Source organism: Symsagittifera roscoffensis, chromosome 6, assembly GCF_963678635.1.
Source record: "Symsagittifera roscoffensis chromosome 6, txSymRosc1.1, whole genome shotgun sequence".
In the NCBI taxonomy this organism is placed as follows: Eukaryota; Metazoa; Xenacoelomorpha; order Acoela; family Convolutidae; genus Symsagittifera; species Symsagittifera roscoffensis.
Window position 1 is genome coordinate 21,053,288 of NC_087067.1, and position 20,296 is coordinate 21,073,583.

Genomic DNA, 20,296 nt, shown 5'->3' on the forward strand with positions numbered 1-20,296 from the left:
TCTACAATTGATTTATACTTTCGTAATTTTCAAAACTGGGTGGGAAGGAACTATGTCGTAAGATATATTTTTCGTCTCGATTTGAACTACCTCAAGGAAAGCTCGACGGTGGTAAAGTCTAGTATCACATCAAAGCCCTTTCAGCTGTGATTTGTAATCCAAAAAAAAATTCGAAACAGTTGTCTCAATGTAAACAAAAACTTTTACAATTTTCAGACCAATTTTCGCGACGGCAGCACAATTTTGGTGGTAATCAATTAAAATCTACTGTATTTTTAAGTTATTTTTTTAAGCAAAAAGTACCTCTCTTTCTGCAGTTTTACCTAGTTTAAGTCGACTATAACTTTAGAAAAAAAACCAACAAAAACTGCAGAGAAAATATCGATTTCCAAAATTTTTTTTGGATTGCTCATTTTTTTTGAATTTCTTCATCGAAATTATGGTTTTACGAACAGTCTGCTGGTTTTCTTTCGAAATTATGCTTCCAATTGTTAATCACTAAAGACCGCCATTTCTCATCGCACATTTCACATCATCGCACAAAATGCCGGCTGCATCAACTTTATAATAAACATTTCAAGCTGCCAACTTGAACATTTGAAACTATCAACCTGACATTAAAAAATATTGAAAAACAATGCAGTTTAGAAATTCAATTGCAGCCCAGACTAAGGATAAATTTGGTTCTCTCACAAATAGGAACGAGCATGAAACGCCGTATGTCATAAGATTCACTGAGAAATATCTTACGATACCTTGAGAATAATACTTGGGAAAAGTGCAACAGTCAAAGACACTAAGTACAATACAAACAAGGCACTTAGTCTTAATGGCAAGTCGTTCGTTTTGAGATCGTTAGATCGCGTATAGAATCATGTGTCATGGTAATGATAGAATGTGAGAACGAGCTCTCACTTCAACTCTTGTTTCAATCACAGCCTGATTGATTTTGGAATCAAGGAAGTTATCACGTTAAGTTCCTGACACACGAAAAATAGCACTGATATGAAACAAAATCTTACAATAAGTCAGTCTAGAAACAAACGCTTTATCTTCAGACATGATAAACAACCTTGACAATTGAACCATAATAAAATCCCAAACAAAACAAAACAAATGTACCGATCAAGACTGATTTTCAACCTATTGGAAATCAGACATCAAATGATCTAGTTCTTATATTAAACAAGTCGCTATCCTGAAAAAAGTCTAGGTTCAAATTTTATAACTCTTGATTTTAAAAAATTAGAGTCCATGTTTGAATCTACAGGTCATTCACAGTTTTAGTGAACTTTGAAATTTTACTGTTAACTGTTCCATAGCGCAGTTGGCGTTCCTATTAACAAAGGAACTAAACTGAACTTACAGAGAAATCAAAAGTCAAACCTCGAAAAGCCAAATTTGAGCTTGAACAAATTTTAAGACTTTATCCTAATGAAAAAACGAGAAAAAATCATGACGCGACCTGCATCAGTGACAATCACTTCGTTCTTTTACACTTAACATTAATTTTGCTTATAACTCTGTAAAGTGTGACTTTCCTCCAACCTCTTCAAATATCATTTGATTTGAGTCACTTTCAGGTGCTTAATTATATTAGGGGTCTGATTTGCTACCACCAAATCAGTTTTCGAAGGCATGCGGGGTTGTTTATGCGTAGGACCAGATATGTACAAGATGTTGAGTTCAATTCATACTTTATATATAGGTCCACAAACAAAGCTTTCAAAAGAAAACAATATGGGTGTAAACTCTGGTTCGAGCTCGGTATTGACAATATTTTTCGAAATTTTCAAATTCCGATAATTAAGCACCTGTGAGAATGAAATTGAGATTTCAATCAAAAAAGATTAACTGTACATACTTTTGGAATGCAGAACTTCTCCGTTGCCTTCTTGGCCAGTTCGGCGACGATGATCTCCAACTTGTGTTTGGCATGGGCAATTCCCTCCCTTGTTCCCTCGATTGATATGTTTTCCTCCGGTGAGCCCGGAGGCGGGAAGATGAGCTTAGTAGCTGTTTGCTCCTCAATCTCACGCTGCCGCAAAGAACCTTTCCCCTTGATAGCACCATAAAACTCTTTTGAAACATGGATAGTCTCCTTCGCCTGAAACGAAGATCACCATTGACTGCAATGTTCTAACTTGAATAGTTCCGAGTTATCAAGACTAGCTTTCGGATATTCGATGTTTCAAGTTCGCTTACTCAAATTAAGCAATTATAGGACAACATTACGAACTTGAGTTTGAATGCGCGACAGGAGCAGTTTGCGTGCTTTGAGCACTTGATCACTCCTTCCTGCAATCATAACACTCAAAGATCTGTCCTTGTGCGGAGTCAGTTCCACTTTCACTTTGAATTCTTCCTGAGCCTGCCGACATGCGTCCATTTGTTGCTTTGCATGGGCATTGTTGTTATCCTGATATCTTCGTTCTTCTACCGGAATCGTCAGAATCTGTAGCATACGATCGTTTAAACAGCCAACATATGAGTATTTTTATGAGTGAAATATGTTTCAGCCTCAAGTATCAGGTCCTCGTTTTGTTTAAAAAAAAGAGAGCAGATGCTTTCCTGAATCAAAAGTTTCGCCTCAATAGAAAAGGCAAAGATTGTTCTAAAAAGCCTTGCTTCTACCCTTAATTTTAATTTTTAAGAAAAATTTAACTCGTGGCTTTCTGGGCATATTGCACCTAAAAAAAAATAAAGCTTGCATATCATCTCAATACTTTCATTGGAACTTTAAGAAAAACATCAAATACTTATTGACTTGCTCATTGTGCTCAAAATGAGCACGACTGGCCTAGTTTAAGGCTGGAAAAACAAAATTCTTCGAGCAATTTTTCTCAGAATACTTATACACAGAGGCGAAGCGCACCTATGCATCAATTGCGATACCTCACAAACATGAAAAAACGTAAGCCAAAAAAGTAATAACGGTACTACTATGATAGAGTGGTCCCTCGAAAAAGCAACTATGATAGACAGGTCCCGCGTGCATTTCGCATGTTATAATTTTGAAAACTAATTTGTGTATAAATTATTCATTTCAAAAATCTTGCAAAATATGTTCAGCCAAAAACTTTTCAGACTGAAAATCGTAAATAACTATTGTTTATATATTGAAATTTGCTCGCTTTACTTTATTTTAAGTTTTAACAACCATATAATTGGGTTGACTTATTTGTCATCAAAACCCACTATCGGCGTTTTTTTTTTAATTTTCAACATTAAAATGGTGAGGGGGAGGTTTTAAGAGGTAACAAAACATGAAATTCAATTGAAAATATACTGCGACATCTTTCTGAAAGGCGTATTCATAATTATTAAACGATTTGAGAGCTCTAGGTGTCGTATTCTCAAGGGACCTGGTTATTTTCAAGGGACCACTCTATCATAGTAGTACCGTAATAACTATAATGAAAAATGCTTACAGCACAAGAATAATCCGTTATGTGAAAACTAAGCCGACAAACAAAACTTTTAATGGACAAAAATTCAATTTCATACATTCTGGAAAAAAAACAGGGTCCGGCAGGTACTCGAACCCACGGCCATAGGTTGCAAAAGCAACCACGATACCTCTAGGCCAAACGGGAACGAATCTGGAAGTAGTTAAGCTTCAATAATACGCAAGTACGATTTGTAAGAAAAGATGTTTCCGGGAAAAAAGCCTAGTTCCCGATTACAAGACGCGCAAGTGTAACAATTCTAATTACAAGGCTAAAATAACAACTGACGTTTTTTAAAGTGTCTGATTTAACATTAAAAACTCTGGATGGTCAAATTGAGTAACTTAAACATAATTTCGGGGACAAAAAAAATGAGAACTTCAGTTAAGCAAATAACGCACTTGAGTAGTTTCTATGAGTCCCATTGGCGCATGAGGAGCTTCACTAGCCTCACTCGCTCCATTCAGATAAGTCGTAGACCCAAATGGTGAAGAAGAGGCAGTATGATTCGCATCACCATTTGCAATATGGCCGTAAGACATTACAGCAGGAGTCGGGTGGCTGCTGGTTCCATTGGTTTGATATCCATTTGTGTTCAATGGAGGAAATTGGGATTGGTAAGACGGCAGTGCATTGTGATCATCAACAGGTGGCGACGACATCATTGTTTGATTAGTGAGTTGTTGTCCTTGAGGTCGGGCACCAGATACCTGATTAGAGCCAAAACCTGATTCCAAGGAGACAACCGGTGAACAAGAGGTCGAAAGCTGGGCTAGATTGTGGTTGGCTGATTCCAGAAAACTATTTGTTGTATACATGGTCATACCAAGGCCGAATTGTCGTCACAGCACTGAAAAATTATTTAGAATCAAAGGAAATTATCACGAGAATATTGAATGACAATTAATTGGTCTAAGACTACAGGTTTAAGACTATTTCCTTAAATTAGACAATTTCATTCATCATTACGGTGGCATCTGAAAGTGTAGATAATGACTATCTGCTGATTCAGATACTATAATATTTTCTGGAATATTTCGGTGTCGTAACTTACACTGTTTCAGATGCTGCTTCCAAAGTCGTAGATGATTATAGAAACCAATGATCAAGGACCATACAAGGATTCTGAAACGGAATGAGGATACTTAGAATAAAAGGTCAATTAAAAAAAACTAAATTACAAAAGGGGCCCTTCCGTTTAGTTACGGTAAGTGCACAAGCTGGATAGGGTCATACCAGCGATATAAAAATGCATATATATCAGCAATGAAGTCATAAATCAGCATTAAATGCATCGTCGTAATGTTAATTTATCTTAGCCGTCCTTCCTCTACAATAGCGCTTATGGAGTTGTCGATAAACTGAATTTTGCGCAGCGATCTGCAGCCCCTTATACAAAGTATAGAGTTTCTTAGTACCGCGAAGCTTATTTTAGTTCTTATGTAGTTTATCGATTCTGGGTAGCTTTCTGGTCTCTTTTCACTTAGTTTTTCGGCTAATCACTGCATCGTCCGCGTGGCTGTCGGAGCAGCGCCAACAGTGCATCCGAAAATTAGCGGGCAGAAGCTTCTCTGCTCTACGTTTAAACTCTTTGCTGATATTTGAAGTTCTTCAGCGTTTCGACATCAGCGTTTCGCGTCTTTATGCAGTTTTCGCAATGTTATGGCATGGGGGTTGAAAATTTTCTCATCAAAGAAATCGCGGCGAAATCGTGAACCCCAGAATCTGTTTACTTTATTGTCAAGTCGTGCCTCATCTTCAGTTGTAGTTGAATTGTTGACAAAGCTTTCGCCTTGCAACGGCTGAAGTTGCGGCTCAATCTCGACGTCATGGCAAACCTCGTTCATGAGGTTGGCGAACGTGTCTCTAATTTCATTGTGTCTTATGTGTGTGTAACCACCCTTTGCACAGTGAAGCGCATGTGTCAAGTTAAAATTAGCACCACATGCACATGTGAGTGGGGTTTTGGTTGGTTCCCATCCGTATCTTAAGTAAATACCACCTCTGAATTCTGACTTATTCAGGTTGAAGTTGTATCTGCTCAGTGGTAAAGCATTGAGCCAGTTATAGGCTCCCTTTTCATAGGCCAGGTCGATTGCGTATTTATCTCTTTCATTTAAGGAGTCAATGAGGCTTTTTTTTTCGATTTGTTCTATCAGTTTTCAAATTTTTGATTTTCGTACATATGTGTGCATATGCTGTGTTACTGCTGTGATAGGATCTTGAGATTCCAGTACTAGTGATGTTTCCTTAGACCATTCTAGGTAGCTTTAATGATCGGATGGCAGCTTCGGTTGGTCAATTAAAAGGTGCCTTTCCGCATACGAGGGTCCATGACGGTCTCGGTTGAATAGGTCTATACCAACTTCATATTATTTATGCATCTATATCACAAAAAGAAAACTATAAACGTAGCCAAGGACGAAAGTATCATAAACGATTTCCGTGTGAAATCTAACCCTCTCTAGAAAAGCACTTATGAAATGTTCTATTGTTCCGGTACTTTTTTATCTCTAGCATCCCCGGGTGCTGCAAATTGCACTCCATTGCGCAACTTCGTTCTGATAAAAAAAAGAGACCAAATTGAAGGACGACTTTCAGAATAAGGCAGTGAGGATTGTTTGAATTGGTATCAAAGAGAGAGAGAGAGGGTTTAGGCTTCTGTGTTTTACACAAGGGTTTGCACCCATCACTTGACGGCAGAGCTGACTTTCTGCACCATGTTGCAATGTCCACAGTTGCATAAAAAAGCCCTGGAACATAAGTTGCCTTCAGAGTAGTCTTTGTAGCAGTAACTTCAGTATAATTTTGTTAGGTATGGTTTGCCAAATTGTACGAGTGTGCCAGTCGGTCATATTTGGCAGTTTGACCTTGAGTTGAACGTTTAACCTTGATTTTTGGGAACAAAAGTAATTTTTTTAAATTTCGAATGGAGCTTATCATCCTAAATTTTCTCGCGACAACTGAAAATACGAGAAAAAGTCAGACAGAAGATTCGAGGTATAATCGCGGGAGAGTTGCTAGAAAGCAATTTTACCAGAATTATACGACACGAGTAGAGGTATCTTGTTACCGATAGGAAATCAAGAGTACTTTTACCAGAATTATACGAAACGGGTAGAGCTATCTTGTTCACGATAGGAAACCCTTCACTGAAATGTTGGGACCCTTCGCCAAAGTTTTGGGACCTTCGAAAAAACGTTGGGACCCATCGATAAAGTGTTGGGACTCTTCGCTAAAGTGTTGGGTCCCTTCACTAAATTGTTGGGACCCTTCGCCGAAGAGTTGGGACCCTTCGCTGAAGTGTTGGGACCCTTCGCTAAAGTGTTGAGACCCTTCGCCAAAGTGTTGAGACCCTCCGACAAAGTGTTAGGACCCTTCGACAAAGTGTTGCCCAATAACTTTTGGCTCAAGAGTCAGGGACACTATCTCTTGTGTTTTTCTACTTCACGCGGTCGGAGTTAATTCGGTTCCCTTGCGACATGAGACTACAAACCGTGTTACAGCTTAAAGGCTATTGCCAAAATACCACTAATAAGGCTACTTAAAGGCTACCACTAACAACAGGGTCGGAACCTACGCATACCGTTAGTTTTTATTGGACAGTGGACCTTTGATCAATTTCAGAGGGATGAACCTACAAACTCGACTTAACTCAACATGATCACATACAAAACATCCAAGAAATTTAAGTTAGGTACTCACATACCGACACAATCTCTATTAATTATTCAATTCGTGTCGGTATGTGTGTACCTAATTTATTTTTCATGAGTGTATTTTTTGTGATTATGTTGAGTAAGGGCGAGTTTGTAGGTTGATCCATCTGAAATGAATCAAATGTCCACTGTCCAAGAAAAAATAATGGTATGCTTATGTTTCGACCCTGTTTTTAATGGCGTTCGCGTGTTTTAGCTATTTTGAGTCCTGACCATGGGGGTGTTCTTATTTCTAGAGTGAGTGGGGATTTTGGTAGTTGCCCTTAAGCTGTAACACGGTTTGTAGTCTCATGTCGCAAGCAAACCGAATTGGCTCCGACCGCATGTGGTAGAAAAATACAAGAGATAGTGTCCCTGACTCTTGAGCCAAAGTTTATAGGGCCTAAATCTCTCAGACTCATATGTGACCTAAGTAGGGGACTGTTACGTAGTGTTTTTATGGCGCTCCTGGGTGTTTTTACGACATCAAGACTAAGGGATCGAACCCACTTGACGCAGCTCCGGACTATATGTCCATTTCAGAGTACTGGTGGTTCGGTTCAACGGGAACGTGTCCACCTTCTGGTTGTAACTTGATAGCTTTTTAAGAAAACTCGAGAAATATTCCCGGTGCACTTTCCGAAACGAGGCCTAGCTAACCGAGTAAGGGGTCCAATAGAGGGACGAAAAACGAGTAAAAGACGAAAAACGAATATAAAATATGAGAAAGCTTAAAGACAGGCACAAATAACGTTAAAAATTTCAACGAGGACAGTCGCTTTGATTCCCAGATTAGGTGAATCAAAGCTTTATATAAATTAAAATAGTATACTCATACTGTTTTCAAATAAGACTAATCGTCTCGATCAAATCAGCAACGTTGAACAGGGAAGAAATCACAAGGGTGTTCTGTGTCGTCAAACGGGTATCGTTAAAAACCCTTTTACTCAATAGGAGATAAGTGTAAAATTGAGTAAGCGAGTACCCACTGTTTTGAGAAAACGTTTTTACTTGAGCAGAGCTTGGAAACAGGTTCTACGTATTTCTCTCGAAAGGTTTAGCACCCATCGCGCTTAGGGTAACTTTAGGCTTAAGTGGGGGGCTAGATAGGGGGGAGGTTAGAAGGGGGCTGGTTTACATAGAGGTTAGTGGTTGGAAATTGTAAAAAGGGGGGCTTCTTTACAGTAACTATACAATCAATTTAGTTACATTTGATTGACTATAGTCAGGAACGATCTAGTTAAAGACTCAGAACAAGAGTTGGAACGCGAAGGTACCGGGTAGTAAACTCGAATTAAGGTATATAACCTGGCCGGATTGGTTCGGGTGATTGGAAATAGACGGTTTTTGGAACGCAATAGGTGAACGCCCCATAAGAACGTTAAAAAGGGGGGAGAAAAAACGCGTGACATTCAGGTAACAGACTTTTTTTTATCGAAAGACGGCCCTTGTCGTCTTTGCATTTTGAGTACAATGATTTTTCTTGTTTTTATTGTTTTTCTTAGCTGGCTTCTATTGTTTTCACTTTTAATTACTTTGCGCAGTATTGGTGCATCTGAAACCACAAAGAGGCTTAAAATTCGTAATTTTACAAGAACTAATATTCGCAATTTTACCAGAATTATACGACACGAGGAGAGTTTTCTTGTTCCCGATAGGAAATCAAGAGTTAGAGAAAAGCGATAAAGAAGAACCATCAATTGAAACAGAGTGATACTTGAGCGGAAAGATTTAGAGCGGAAGCTAACAATGGTCTGGAGAGAAAAACTTCTTGATTTAAAACCTAATTCTTCAATATTTCTCGAGTTAATCTTAATTACTTTAAATCAGTTCTAGAGTTGCCTTACCATTAGTAGTTATTCAGTTCTAGAGGTCGTGTTGGTATGTGAGTACCTAATTTAAATTTCTTGAATGCATTTTATGTGATTATCTTGAATTAAGGCCAGTTTGTAGGTTGATCCATCTGAAATGGATCAAAGGTCCACTGTCCAATTAAAATTAACGGTATGCTTATGTTCCGACCCTGTTTTTAATGGCGTTCGCGTGTTTTAGGTATTTTGAGACCTGACCATGGGAGTATTCTTATTTCTATTCTAGAGTGGGGGGATTTTGGTAGTAGCCTTTAAGCTGTAACACGGTTTGTAGTCTCATGTCATAAGCGAACCGAATTAGCTTCGACCGCATGTGGTAGAAAAACACAAGAGATAGTGTCCCTGACTCTTGAGCCTATAGTTATAGGGCCCTTTTTCTCTTAGCCTCATATGTGACTTAAGTTGGCGACTGTTACAGAGGTAAATATTTCCGTTTTTCGTATTATATTCAATAATGACTGGTTCTTTTCCAAAAATTTTCATCAACGTTTCTTGTAGCTGCCTTTCAACATTGATACAAGCATTAACAGACCATGTAGTTCAAAGTAATACGATAATAGAAGCAGTCTCAGTTCAGTTAGTCTTTGTTTGTAGCTCTTATCCCAATTGCCCATTATCCAGATTTTTGCTTTCCTTTGGACACATTTATTTTCTTTACTCTAATGGTAAAGCAACCCTAGAACTGGTTTAAGGTAATTAAGTTTAACTCAAGAAGTTTTGAAGAATTAAGTTATTTTCTCCGGAACATTGCCAGCTTCAGCTGTCTATCTTTGCACTCAAGTATCACTCTGGTCCAATTGATTGTTCTTCTTTAACGCTCTTCTTGAACTCTTCATTTACTATCGGGAACAAGATAGCTCTACTTGTGTCGTATAATTCTTGTAAAGTTGCTATTCGCAATTTTACCAGAATTATACGAAACGAGTAGAGGTATCTTGTTACCGATAAGAAATCAAGAGTACTTTTACCAGAATTATACGAAACGAGTAGAACTATCTTGTTCCCGATAGGAAACCCTTTGCTAAAGTGTTGGGACCCTTCGCCAAAGTTTTGGGACCCTTCGAAAAAATGTTGGGACCCTTCACTGAAGTGTTGGGACCCTTCGCCAAAGTGTTACGACCCTTCGACAAAGCGCTTGGACCCTTAGCTAAAGTGTTGGGACCCTTAGCTCAAGTGTTGGGACCCTTCGCGAAAGTGTTAAGACCCGTCGCTAAAGTGTTGGGACCCTTTGCTAAAGTGTTGCGACCCTTCGATAAAGCGTTGGGACCCTTCGCTAAAGCGTTGGGAACCTTCGAAAAAGTGTTGGGACCCTTCGCCAAAGTGTTACGACCCTTCAACAAAGTGCTTGGACCCTTAGCTAAAGTGTTGGGACCCTTAGCTCAAGTGTTGGGTCCTTTCGCGAAAGTGTTGGGACCCTTCACTGAAGTGTTAGGACCCTTCGCCAAAGGGTTACGACCCTTCGACAAAGTGCTGGGACCCTTAGCTAAAGTGTTGGGACCCTTAGCTCAAGTGTTGGGACCCTTAGCTAAAGTGTTGGGACCCTTAGCTCAAGTGTTGGGACACTTCTCGAAAGTGTTGGGACCCTTCGCTGAAGTGTTGGGACCCTTCGCTGAAGTGTTGGGACCCTTCGCTAAAGTGTTACGACCCTTCGACAAAGTGCTGGGACCCTTAGCTAAAGTGTTGGGACCCTTAGCTCAAGTGTTGGGACCCTTCGCTAAAGTGTTGGGACCCTTCGCCAAATTGTTGGGACCCTTCGCTTAAGTGTTGGGACCCTTCGCCAAAGTGTTACGACCCTTCGACAAAGTGCTGGGACCCTTAGCTAAAGTGTTGGGACCCTTAGCTCAAGTGTTGGGACCCTTCGCGAAAGTGTTGGGACCCTTCGTCAAAGTGTTGGGACCCTTCACTGAAGTGTTGGGACCCTTCGCCAAATTTTGAAGACCCTTCGACAAAGTGCTGGGACCCTTCGACAAAGTGTTAGGTCCCTTCGACAAAGTGTTGGGACCACTCGTTAAGGTGTTGGGACCCTTGGCCAAAGTGTTGGGACCCTTCGACAAAGTGTTGGGACCTTTCGCTAAAGTGTTGGGACCCTTCGCCAAAGTGTTGAGACCCTTCGACAAAGTGTTAGGTCACTTCGACAAAGTGATGGGACCCTTAGCTAAAGTGTTGGGACCCTTAGCTCAAGTGTTGGGACCCTTAGCTCAAGTGTTGGGACCCTTCGCGAAAGTGTTGGGGCCTTCGCCAAATTGTTGGGACCCTTCGCTTAAGTGTTGGGACCCTTCGCCAAAGTGTTACGACCCTTCGACAAAGTGCTGGGACCCTTAGCTAAAGTGTTACGACCCTTCGACAAAGTGCTGGGACCCTTAGCTAAAGTGTTGGGACCCTTAGCTCAAGTGTTGGGACCCTTCGCGAAAGTGTTGGGACCCTTCGCCAAATTGTTGGGACCCTTCGCTTAAGTGTTGGGACCCTTCGCCAAAGTGTTACGACCCTTCGACAAAGTGCTGGGACCCTTAGCTAAAGTGTTGGGACCCTTAGCTCAAGTGTTGGGACCCTTCGCGAAAGTGTTGGGACCCTTCGTCAAAGTGTTGGGACCCTTCACTGAAGTGTTGGGACCCTTCGCCAAATTTTGAAGACCCTTCGACAAAGTGCTGGGACCCTTCGACAAAGTGTTAGGTCCCTTCGACAAAGTGTTGGGACCACTCGTTAAGGTGTTGGGACCCTTGGCCAAAGTGTTGGGACCCTTCGACAAAGTGTTGGGACCCTTCGCTAAAGTGTTGGGACCCTTCGCCAAAGTGTTGAGACTCTTCGACAAAGTGTTAGGTCCCTTCGACAAAGTGATGGGACCACTCGTTAAGGTTTGGGACCCTTCGCCAAAGTGTTGAGACCCTTCGACAAAGTGTTAGGTCCCTTCGACAAAGTGCTGGGACCCTTAGCTAAAGTGTTGGGACCCTTAGCTCAAGTGTTGGGACCCTTCGCGAAAGTGTTGGGACCTTTCGTCAAATTGTTGGGACCCTTAGCTAAAGTGTTGGGACCCTTAGCTCAAGTGTTGGGTCACTTCGCGAAAGTGTTGGGACCCTTCGCCAAATTGTTGGGACCCTTCGCTGAAGTGTTGAGACCCTTCGCTAAAGTGTTACGACCCTTCGACAAAGTGCTGGGACCCTTAGCTAAAGTGTTGGGACCCTTCGACAAAGTGTTAGGTCCCTTCGACAAAGTGATGGGACCACTCGTTAAGGTGTTGGGACCCTTCGCCAAAGTGTTGAGACCCTTCGACAAAGTGTTAGGTCCCTTCGACAAAGTGCTGGGACCCTTAGCTAAAGTGTTGGGACCCTTAGCTCAAGTGTTGGGACCCTTCGCCAAAGTGTTACGACCCTTCGACAAAGTGCTGGGACCCTTAGCTAAAGTGTTGGGACCCTTAGCTCAAGTGTTGGGACCCTTCGCGAAAGTGTTGGGACCCTTCGTCAAAGTGCTGGGACCCTTAGCTAAAGTGTTGGGACCCTTAGCTCAAGTGTTGGGAACCTTCGCGAAAGTGTTGGGACCCTTCGTCAAATTGTTGGGACCCTTAGCTAAAGTGTTACGACCCTTCGACAAAGTGCTGGGACCCTTAGCTAAAGAGTTGGGACCCTTCGTCAAATTGTTGGGACCCTTAGCTAAAGTGTTACGACCCTTCGACAAAGTGCTGGGCCCTTCGGTTAAGTGTTGGGACCCTTCGCCAAATTTTGAAGACCCTTCGACAAAGTGCTGGGACCCTTAGCTAAAGTGTTGGGACCCTTAGCTCAAGTGTTGGGACCCTTCGCGAAAGTGTTGGGACCCTTCGCCAAAGTGTTGGGACCCTTCGGTTAAGTGTTGGGACCCTTCGCCAAATTTTGAAGACCCTTCGACAAAGTGCTGGGACCCTTAGCTAAAGTGTTGGGACCCTTAGCTCAAGTGTTGGGACCCTTCGCGAAAGTGTTGGGACCCTTCGTCAAAGTGTTGGGACCCTTCACTGAAGTGTTGGGACCCTTCGCCAAATTTTGAAGACCCTTCGACAAAGTGCTGGGACCCTTCGACAAAGTGTTAGGTCCCTTCGACAAAGTGTTGGGACCACTCGTTAAGGTGTTGGGACCCTTGGCCAAAGTGTTGGGACCCTTCGACAAAGTGTTGGGACCCTTCGCTAAAGTGTTGGGACCCTTCGCCAAAGTGTTGAGACTCTTCGACAAAGTGTTAGGTCCCTTCGACAAAGTGATGGGACCACTCGTTAAGGTGTTGGGACCCTTCGCCAAAGAGTTGAGACCCTTCGACAAAGTGTTAGGTCCCTTCGACAAAGTGCTGGGACCCTTAGCTAAAGTGTTGGGACCCTTAGCTCAAGTGTTGGGACCCTTCGCGAAAGTGTTGGGACCCTTCGTCAAATTGTTGGGACCCTTAGCTAAAGTGTTGGGACCCTTAGCTCAAGTGTTGGGACACTTCGCGAAAGTGTTGGGACCCTTCGCCAAATTGTTGGGACCCTTCGCTGAAGTGTTGAGACCCTTCGCTAAAGTGTTACGACCCTTCGACAAAGTGCTGGGACCCTTAGCTAAAGTGTTGGGACCCTTCGACAAAGTGTTAGGTTCCTTCGACAAAGTGATGGGACCACTCGTTAAGGTGTTGGGACCCTTCGCCAAAGTGTTGAGACCCTTCGACAAAGTGTTAGGTCCCTTCGACAAAGTGCTGGGACCCTTAGCTAAAGTGTTGGGACCCTTAGCTCAAGTGTTGGGACCCTTCGCCAAAGTGTTACGACCCTTCGACAAAGTGCTGGGACCCTTAGCTAAAGTGTTGGGACCCTTAGCTCAAGTGTTGGGACCCTTCGCGAAAGTGTTGGGACCCTTCGTCAAAGTGCTGGGACCCTTAGCTAAAGTGTTGGGACCCTTAGCTCAAGTGTTGGGACCCTTCGCGAAAGTGTTGGGACCCTTCGTCAAATTGTTGGGACCCTTAGCTAAAGTGTTACGACCCTTCGACAAAGTGCTGGGACCCTTAGCTAAAGTGTTGGGACCCTTCGTCAAATTGTTGGGACCCTTAGCTAAAGTGTTACGACCCTTCGACAAAGTGCTGGGACCCTTAGCTAAAGTGTTGGGACCCTTAGCTCAAGTGTTGGGACCCTTCGCGAAAGTGTTGGGACCCTTCGCCAAATTGTTGGGACCCTTCGCTTAAGTGTTGGGACCCTTCGCCAAAGTGTTACGACCCTTCGACAAAGTGCTGGGACCCTTAGCTAAAGTGTTGGGACCCTTAGCTCAAGTGTTGGGACCCTTCGCGAAAGTGTTGGGACCCTTCGTCAAAGTGTTGGCACCCTTCACTGAAGTGTTGGAACCCTTCGCCAAATTTTGAAGACCCTTCGACAAAGTGCTGGGACCCTTCGACAAAGTGTTAGGTCCCTTCGTCAAAGTGCTGGGACCCTTAGCTCAAGAGTTGGGACCCTTCGCTGAAGTGTTGGGACCCTTCGCTAAAGTGTTGGGACCCTTCGCCAAAGTGTTGAGACCCTTCGACAAAGTGTTAGGAACCTTCGAGAAAGTGTTGGGACCCTTCGTAAAAGTGTTGGGACCCTTCGACAAAGTGTTGGGACCCTTCGCCAAAGTGTTACGACCCTTCGACAAAGTGCTGGGACCCTTAGCTAAAGTGTTGGGACCCTTAGCTCAAGTGTTGGGACCCTTCGCGAAAGTGTTGGGACCCTTCGTCAAAGTGCTGGGACCCTTAGCTCAAGTGTTGGGACCCTTCGCGAAAGTGTTGGGACCCTTCGCCAAATTGTTGGGACCCTTCGCTTAAGTGTTGGGACCCTTCGCCAAAGTGTTACGACCCTTCGACAAAGTGCTGGGACCCTTAGCTAAAGTGTTGGGACCCTTAGCTCAAGTGTTGGGACCCTTCGCGAAAGTGTTGGGACCCTTCGTCAAAGTGTTGGCACCCTTCACTGAAGTGTTGGAACCCTTCGCCAAATTTTGAAGACCCTTCGACAAAATGCTGGGACCCTTCGACAAAGTGTTAGGTCCCTTCGACAAAGTGTTGGGACCACTCGTTAAGGTGTTGGGACCCTTGCCAAAGTGTTGGGACCCTTCGACAAAGTGTTGGGACCCTTCGCTAAAGAGTTGGGACCCTTCGCCAAAGTGTTGAGACCCTTCGACAAAGTGTTAGGTCCCTTCGACAAAGTGATGGGACCACTCGTTAAGGGGTTGGGACCCTTCGCCAAAGTGTTGAGACCCTTCGACAAAGTGTTAGGTCCCTTCGACAAAGTGCTGGGACCCTTAGCTAAAGTGTTGGGACCCTTAGCTCAAGTGTTGGGACCCTTCGCGAAAGTGTTGGGACCCTTCGCTGAAGTGTTGGGACCCTTCGCTAAAGTGTTACGACCCTTAGCTCAAGTGTTGGGACACTTCGCGAAAGTGTTGGGACCCTTTGCCAAATTGTTGGGACCCTTCGCTGAAGTGTTGGGACCCTTCGCTAAAGTGTTACGACCCTTCGACAAAGTGCTGGGACCCTTAGCTAAAGTGTTGGGACCCTTAGTTCAAGTGTTGGGACCCTTCGCGAAAGTGTTGGGACCCTTCGCCAAATTGTTGGGACCCTTCGCTTAAGTGTTGGGACCCTTCGCCAAAGTGTTACGACCCTTCGACAAAGTGCTGGGACCCTTAGCTAAAGTGTTGGGACCCTTAGCTCAAGTGTTGGGACCCTTCGCGAAAGTGTTGGGACCCTTCGTCAAAGTGTTGGGACCCTTCACTGAAGTGTTGGGACCCTTCGCCAAATTTTGAAGACCCTTCGACAAAGTGCTGGGACCCTTCGACAAAGTGTTAGGTCCCTTCGACAAAGTGTTGGGACCACTCGTTAAAGTGTTGGGATCTTTGGCCAAAAAGTTGGGACCCTTCGACAAAGTGTTGGGACCCTTCGCTAAAGTGTTGGGACCCTTCGCCAAAGTGTTGAGACCCTTCGACAAAGTGTTAGGTCCCTTCGACAAAGTGATGGGACCACTCGTTAAGGTGTTGGGACCCTTGGCCAAAGTGTTGAGACCCTTCGACAAAGTGTTAAGTCCCTTCGACAAAGTGTTGGGACAACTCGTTAAAGTGTTGGGACCCTTCGCTAAAGTGTTGGGACACTTCGCCAAAGTGTTGGGACCCTTCACTGAAGTGTTACGACCCTTCGACAAAGTGCTGAGATCCTTAGCTAAAGTGTTGGGACCCTTAGCTCAAGTGTTGGGACCCTTAGCTAAAGTGTTACGACCCTTCGACAAACTGCTGGGACCCTTAGCTAAAGTGTTGGGACCCTTCGTCAAATTGTTGGGACCCTTAGCTAAAGTGTTACGACCCTTCGACAAAGTGCTGGGACCCTTAGCTAAAGTGTTGGGACCCTTAGCTCAAGTGTTGGGACCCTTCGCGAAAGTGTTGGGACCCTTCGCCAAATTGTTGGGACCCTTCGCTTAAGTGTTGGGACCCTTCGCCAAAGTGTTACGACCCTTCGACAAAGTGCTGGGACCCTTAGCTAAAGTGTTGGGACCCTTAGCTCAAGTGTTGGGACCCTTCGCGAAAGTGTTGGGACCCTTCGTCAAAGTGTTGGGACCCTTCACTGAAGTGTTGGGACCCTTCGCCAAATTTTGAAGACCCTTCGACAAAGTGCTGGGACCCTTCGACAAAGTGTTAGGTCCCTTCGACAAAGTGTTGGGACCACTCGTTAAGGTGTTGGGACCCTTGGCCAAAGTGTTGGGACCCTTCGACAAAGTGTTGGGACCCTTCGCTAAAGTGTTGGGACCCTTCGCCAAAGTGTTGAGACCCTTCGACAAAGTGTTAGGTCCCTTCGACAAAGTGATGGGACCACTCGTTAAGGTGTTGGGACCCTTCGCCAAAGTGTTGAGACCCTTCGACAAAGTGTTAGGTCCCTTCGACAAAGTGCTGGGACCCTTAGCTAAAGTGTTGGGACCCTTAGCTCAAGTGTTGGGACCCTTCGCGAAAGTGTTGGGACCCTTCGCTGAAGTGTTGGGACCCTTCGCTAAAGTGTTACGACCCTTAGCTCAAGTGTTGGGACACTTCGCGAAAGTGTTGGGACCCTTCGCCAAATTGTTGGGACCCTTCGCTGAAGTGTTGGGACCCTTCGCTAAAGTGTTACGATCCTTCGACAAAGTGCTGGGACCCTTAGCTAAAGTGTTGGGACCCTTAGTTCAAGTGTTGGGACCCTTCGCGAAAGTGTTGGGACCCTTCGCCAAATTGTTGGGACCCTTCGCTTAAGTGTTAAGACCCTTCGCCAAAGTGTTACGACCCTTCGACAAAGTGCTGGGACCCTTAGCTAAAGTGTTGGGACCCTTAGCTCAAGTGTTGGGACCCTTCGCGAAAGTGTTGGGACCCTTCGTCAAAGTGTTGGGACCCTTCACTGAAGTGTTGGGACCCTTCGCCAAATTTTGAAGACCCTTCGACAAAGTGCTGGGACCCTTCGACAAAGTGTTAGGTCCCTTCGACAAAGTGTTGGGACCACTCGTTAAAGTGTTGGGACCCTTGGCCAAAAAGTTGGGACCCTTCGACAAAGTGTTGGGACCCTTCGCTAAAGTGTTGGGACCCTTCGCCAAAGTGTTGAGACCCTTCGACAAAGTGTTAGGTCCCTTCGACAAAGTGATGGGACCACTCGTTAAGGTGTTGGGACCCTTCGCCAAAGTGTTGAGACCCTTCGACAAAGTGTTAGGTCCCTTCGACAAAGTGTTGGGACAACTCGTTAAAGTGTTGGGACCCTTCGCTAAAGTGTTGGGACACTTCGCCAAAGTGTTGGGACCCTTCACTGAAGTGTTACGACCCTTCGACAAAGTGCTGAGATCCTTAGCTAAAGTGTTGGGACCCTTAGCTCAAGTGTTGGGACCCTTCGCGAAAGTGTTGGACCCTTCGCCAAATTGTTGGGACCCTTCGCTGAAGTATTGGGACCCTTCGCTAAAGTGTTTGGACCCTTCGCCAAAGTGTTGAGACCCTTCGACAAAGTGTTAGGTCCCTTCGACAAAGTGTTGGGACCACTCGTTAAAGTGTTGGGACCCTTGGCCAAAGTGTTGGGACCCTTCGACAAAGTGTTGGGACCCTTCGCTAAAGCGTTGGGACCCTTCGCCAAACTGTTGGGACCCTTCGACAAAGTAATGGGACCCTTGGACAAAGTGTTGGGACCCTTCTCTAAAGTGTTGGGACCCTTCGCCAAAGTGTTGTGACCCTTCGATAAAGTATTGGTACCCTTCGCTAAAGTGTTGGGACCCTTCGACAAAGTGTTGCGGCCCTTCACCAAAAAGTTGGGACCCTTCGCTAAAGTGTTGGGACCCTTAGAATTCTATCCCAGGACTCAAGTGTTGGGACCCTTAAAATACTATCCCAGGACTCAAGTGTTGGGACCCTCAAAATGCTATCCCAGGGCTCAAGTGTTGGGACCCTTAAAGTGCTATCCCAGAAATCAAGTTTTGGGTCCCTTAAAATGCCGTCCCAGGACTCAAGTGTTGGGACCCTTAGATCATTATCCCAGGACTGCCACAGAGACTCTTGTAATCTCCTACTCTACCGTAGCGCAAGTGTTTGGACACTTTATCCACTATCACAGTATCAACTCCCGAACTCGTGTGAACAATTTCCCAGAGCCTTAACTCGAGTGTTGGGATGATCAATTCGCTATCCCAGTACCAACTTAGAGCTCGTGTAAAATCCCCCCAAAACCCGATTCTGTTAACCAAATTTTATTGAGTTTCCCTGAAATTCCCTTTCTTTCTTAAACTCAATGCAAGTCGAAATACAACTTTTTGCTTTAGGCCTCTTTGTGGTTTCAGATGCAACAATACTGCGCAAAGTAATTAAAAGTGAAAACATTAGAAGCCAGCTAAGAAAAACAAAAAAAAACAAGAAAAAATCAATGTACTCAAAATGCAAAGGCGACAAGGGCCGTCTTTCGATAATGTCTAAACATGTCTAAAAATCTATAAATGTATGTTACCTGAATGTCACGCGTTTTCAATCACCCGAACTAATCCGGCCAAGTTATATACCTTAATTCGAGTTTACGACCGGTTACCTTCGCGTTCCAACTTGTTCTGAGTCTTTAACTAGATCGTTCCTGACTCTAGTCAATCAAATGAAACTAAATCGATTCTATAGTTACTGTAAAGAAGCCCCCTTTTTTACAATTTCCAACCACTAACCTCTTTGTAAACCAGCCCCCTTCTAACTTCCCCCCTATCTAGCCCCCCACTTAAGCCTAAAGTTACCCTAAGCGCGATGGGTTCTAAACCTTTCGAGAGAAATCCGTAGAAACTGTTGGGCGAAGGGTCCCAATACTTTGGCGAAGGGTCCCAACACTTCAGCTAAGGGTCCCAACACTTGAGTCCTGGGATAGCATTTTGAAGGACCCAACACTTGATTCCTGGGATAGCATTTTAGGGTCCCAACACTTGAGTCCTGGGATAGCATTTTGAGGGTCCCAACACTTGAGTCCTGGGATATTATTTTAAGGGTCCCACTACTTGAGTCCTGGGATAGCATTTTAAGGGTCCCAACACTTTAGCGAAGGCTCCCAACACTTTAGTGAAGGGCCGCAACACTTTGTGGAAGGTTCCCACCGCTTTAGCGAAGGGTCCCAAGGCTTTATCGAAGGATCGCAACACTTTAGCAAAGGGTCCCAACACTTTAGCGACTGGTCTTAACACTTTGTCGAAGAGTCCCAACATTTTTTCGAAGGGTCTCAAAACTTTGGCGAAGTGTCCCAACACTTAAGTGAAGGGTTTCCTATCGGGAACAAGATAGTTCTACTCGTTTCGTATAATTCTGGTAAAAGTACTCTTGATTTCCTATCGGTAACAAGATACCTCTACTCGTTTCGTATAAATCTGGTAAAATTGCGAATAGCAACTTTACAATAATTATACGACACGAGTAGAGCTTTCTTGTTCCCGATAGGAAATCAAGAGTTAGAGAAGAGCGATAAAGAGGAACCATCAATCGAAACAGAGTGATACTTGAGCGGAAAGATGGAGAGCGGAAGCTAACAATGGTCCGGAGAGAAAAACTTCTTGATTTAAAACCTAATTCTGCAAAACTTCTCGAGTTAATTTTAATTACCTTAAATCAGTTCTAGAGTTGCCTTACCATTAGTAGTTTTTCAGTTCTAGAGGTCGTGTTGGTATGTGAGTACCTAATTTAAATTTCTTGAGTGTATTTTATGTGATTATCTTGAGTTAAGGCCAGTTTCTAGGTTGATCCATCTGAAATGGATCAAAGGTCCACTGTCCAATAAAAATTAACGGTATGCTTATGTTCCGACCCTGTTTTTATTGGCGTTCGCGTGTTTTAGG

At 44.0% G+C, this 20,296-nt stretch overlaps 1 protein-coding gene across 1 annotated transcript in view; it reads right to left on the minus strand.

Annotated features, from left to right (window-relative positions):
- LOC134848523 (vigilin-like) overlaps positions 1-20,296 on the minus strand; it is a 352,291-nt gene that overhangs the window by 38,382 nt on the left and 293,613 nt on the right. The window contains exons 2-5 of the mRNA XM_063866021.1: positions 4,504-4,575; positions 3,851-4,299; positions 2,240-2,455; positions 1,865-2,107 (exon numbers count right to left, since the gene is read on the minus strand). Coding sequence (XP_063722091.1) covers positions 1,865-2,107; positions 2,240-2,455; positions 3,851-4,273 — 882 coding nt within the window. The 5' untranslated portion in view covers positions 4,274-4,299; positions 4,504-4,575. The remainder of the gene's footprint in view (positions 1-1,864; positions 2,108-2,239; positions 2,456-3,850; positions 4,300-4,503; positions 4,576-20,296) is intronic.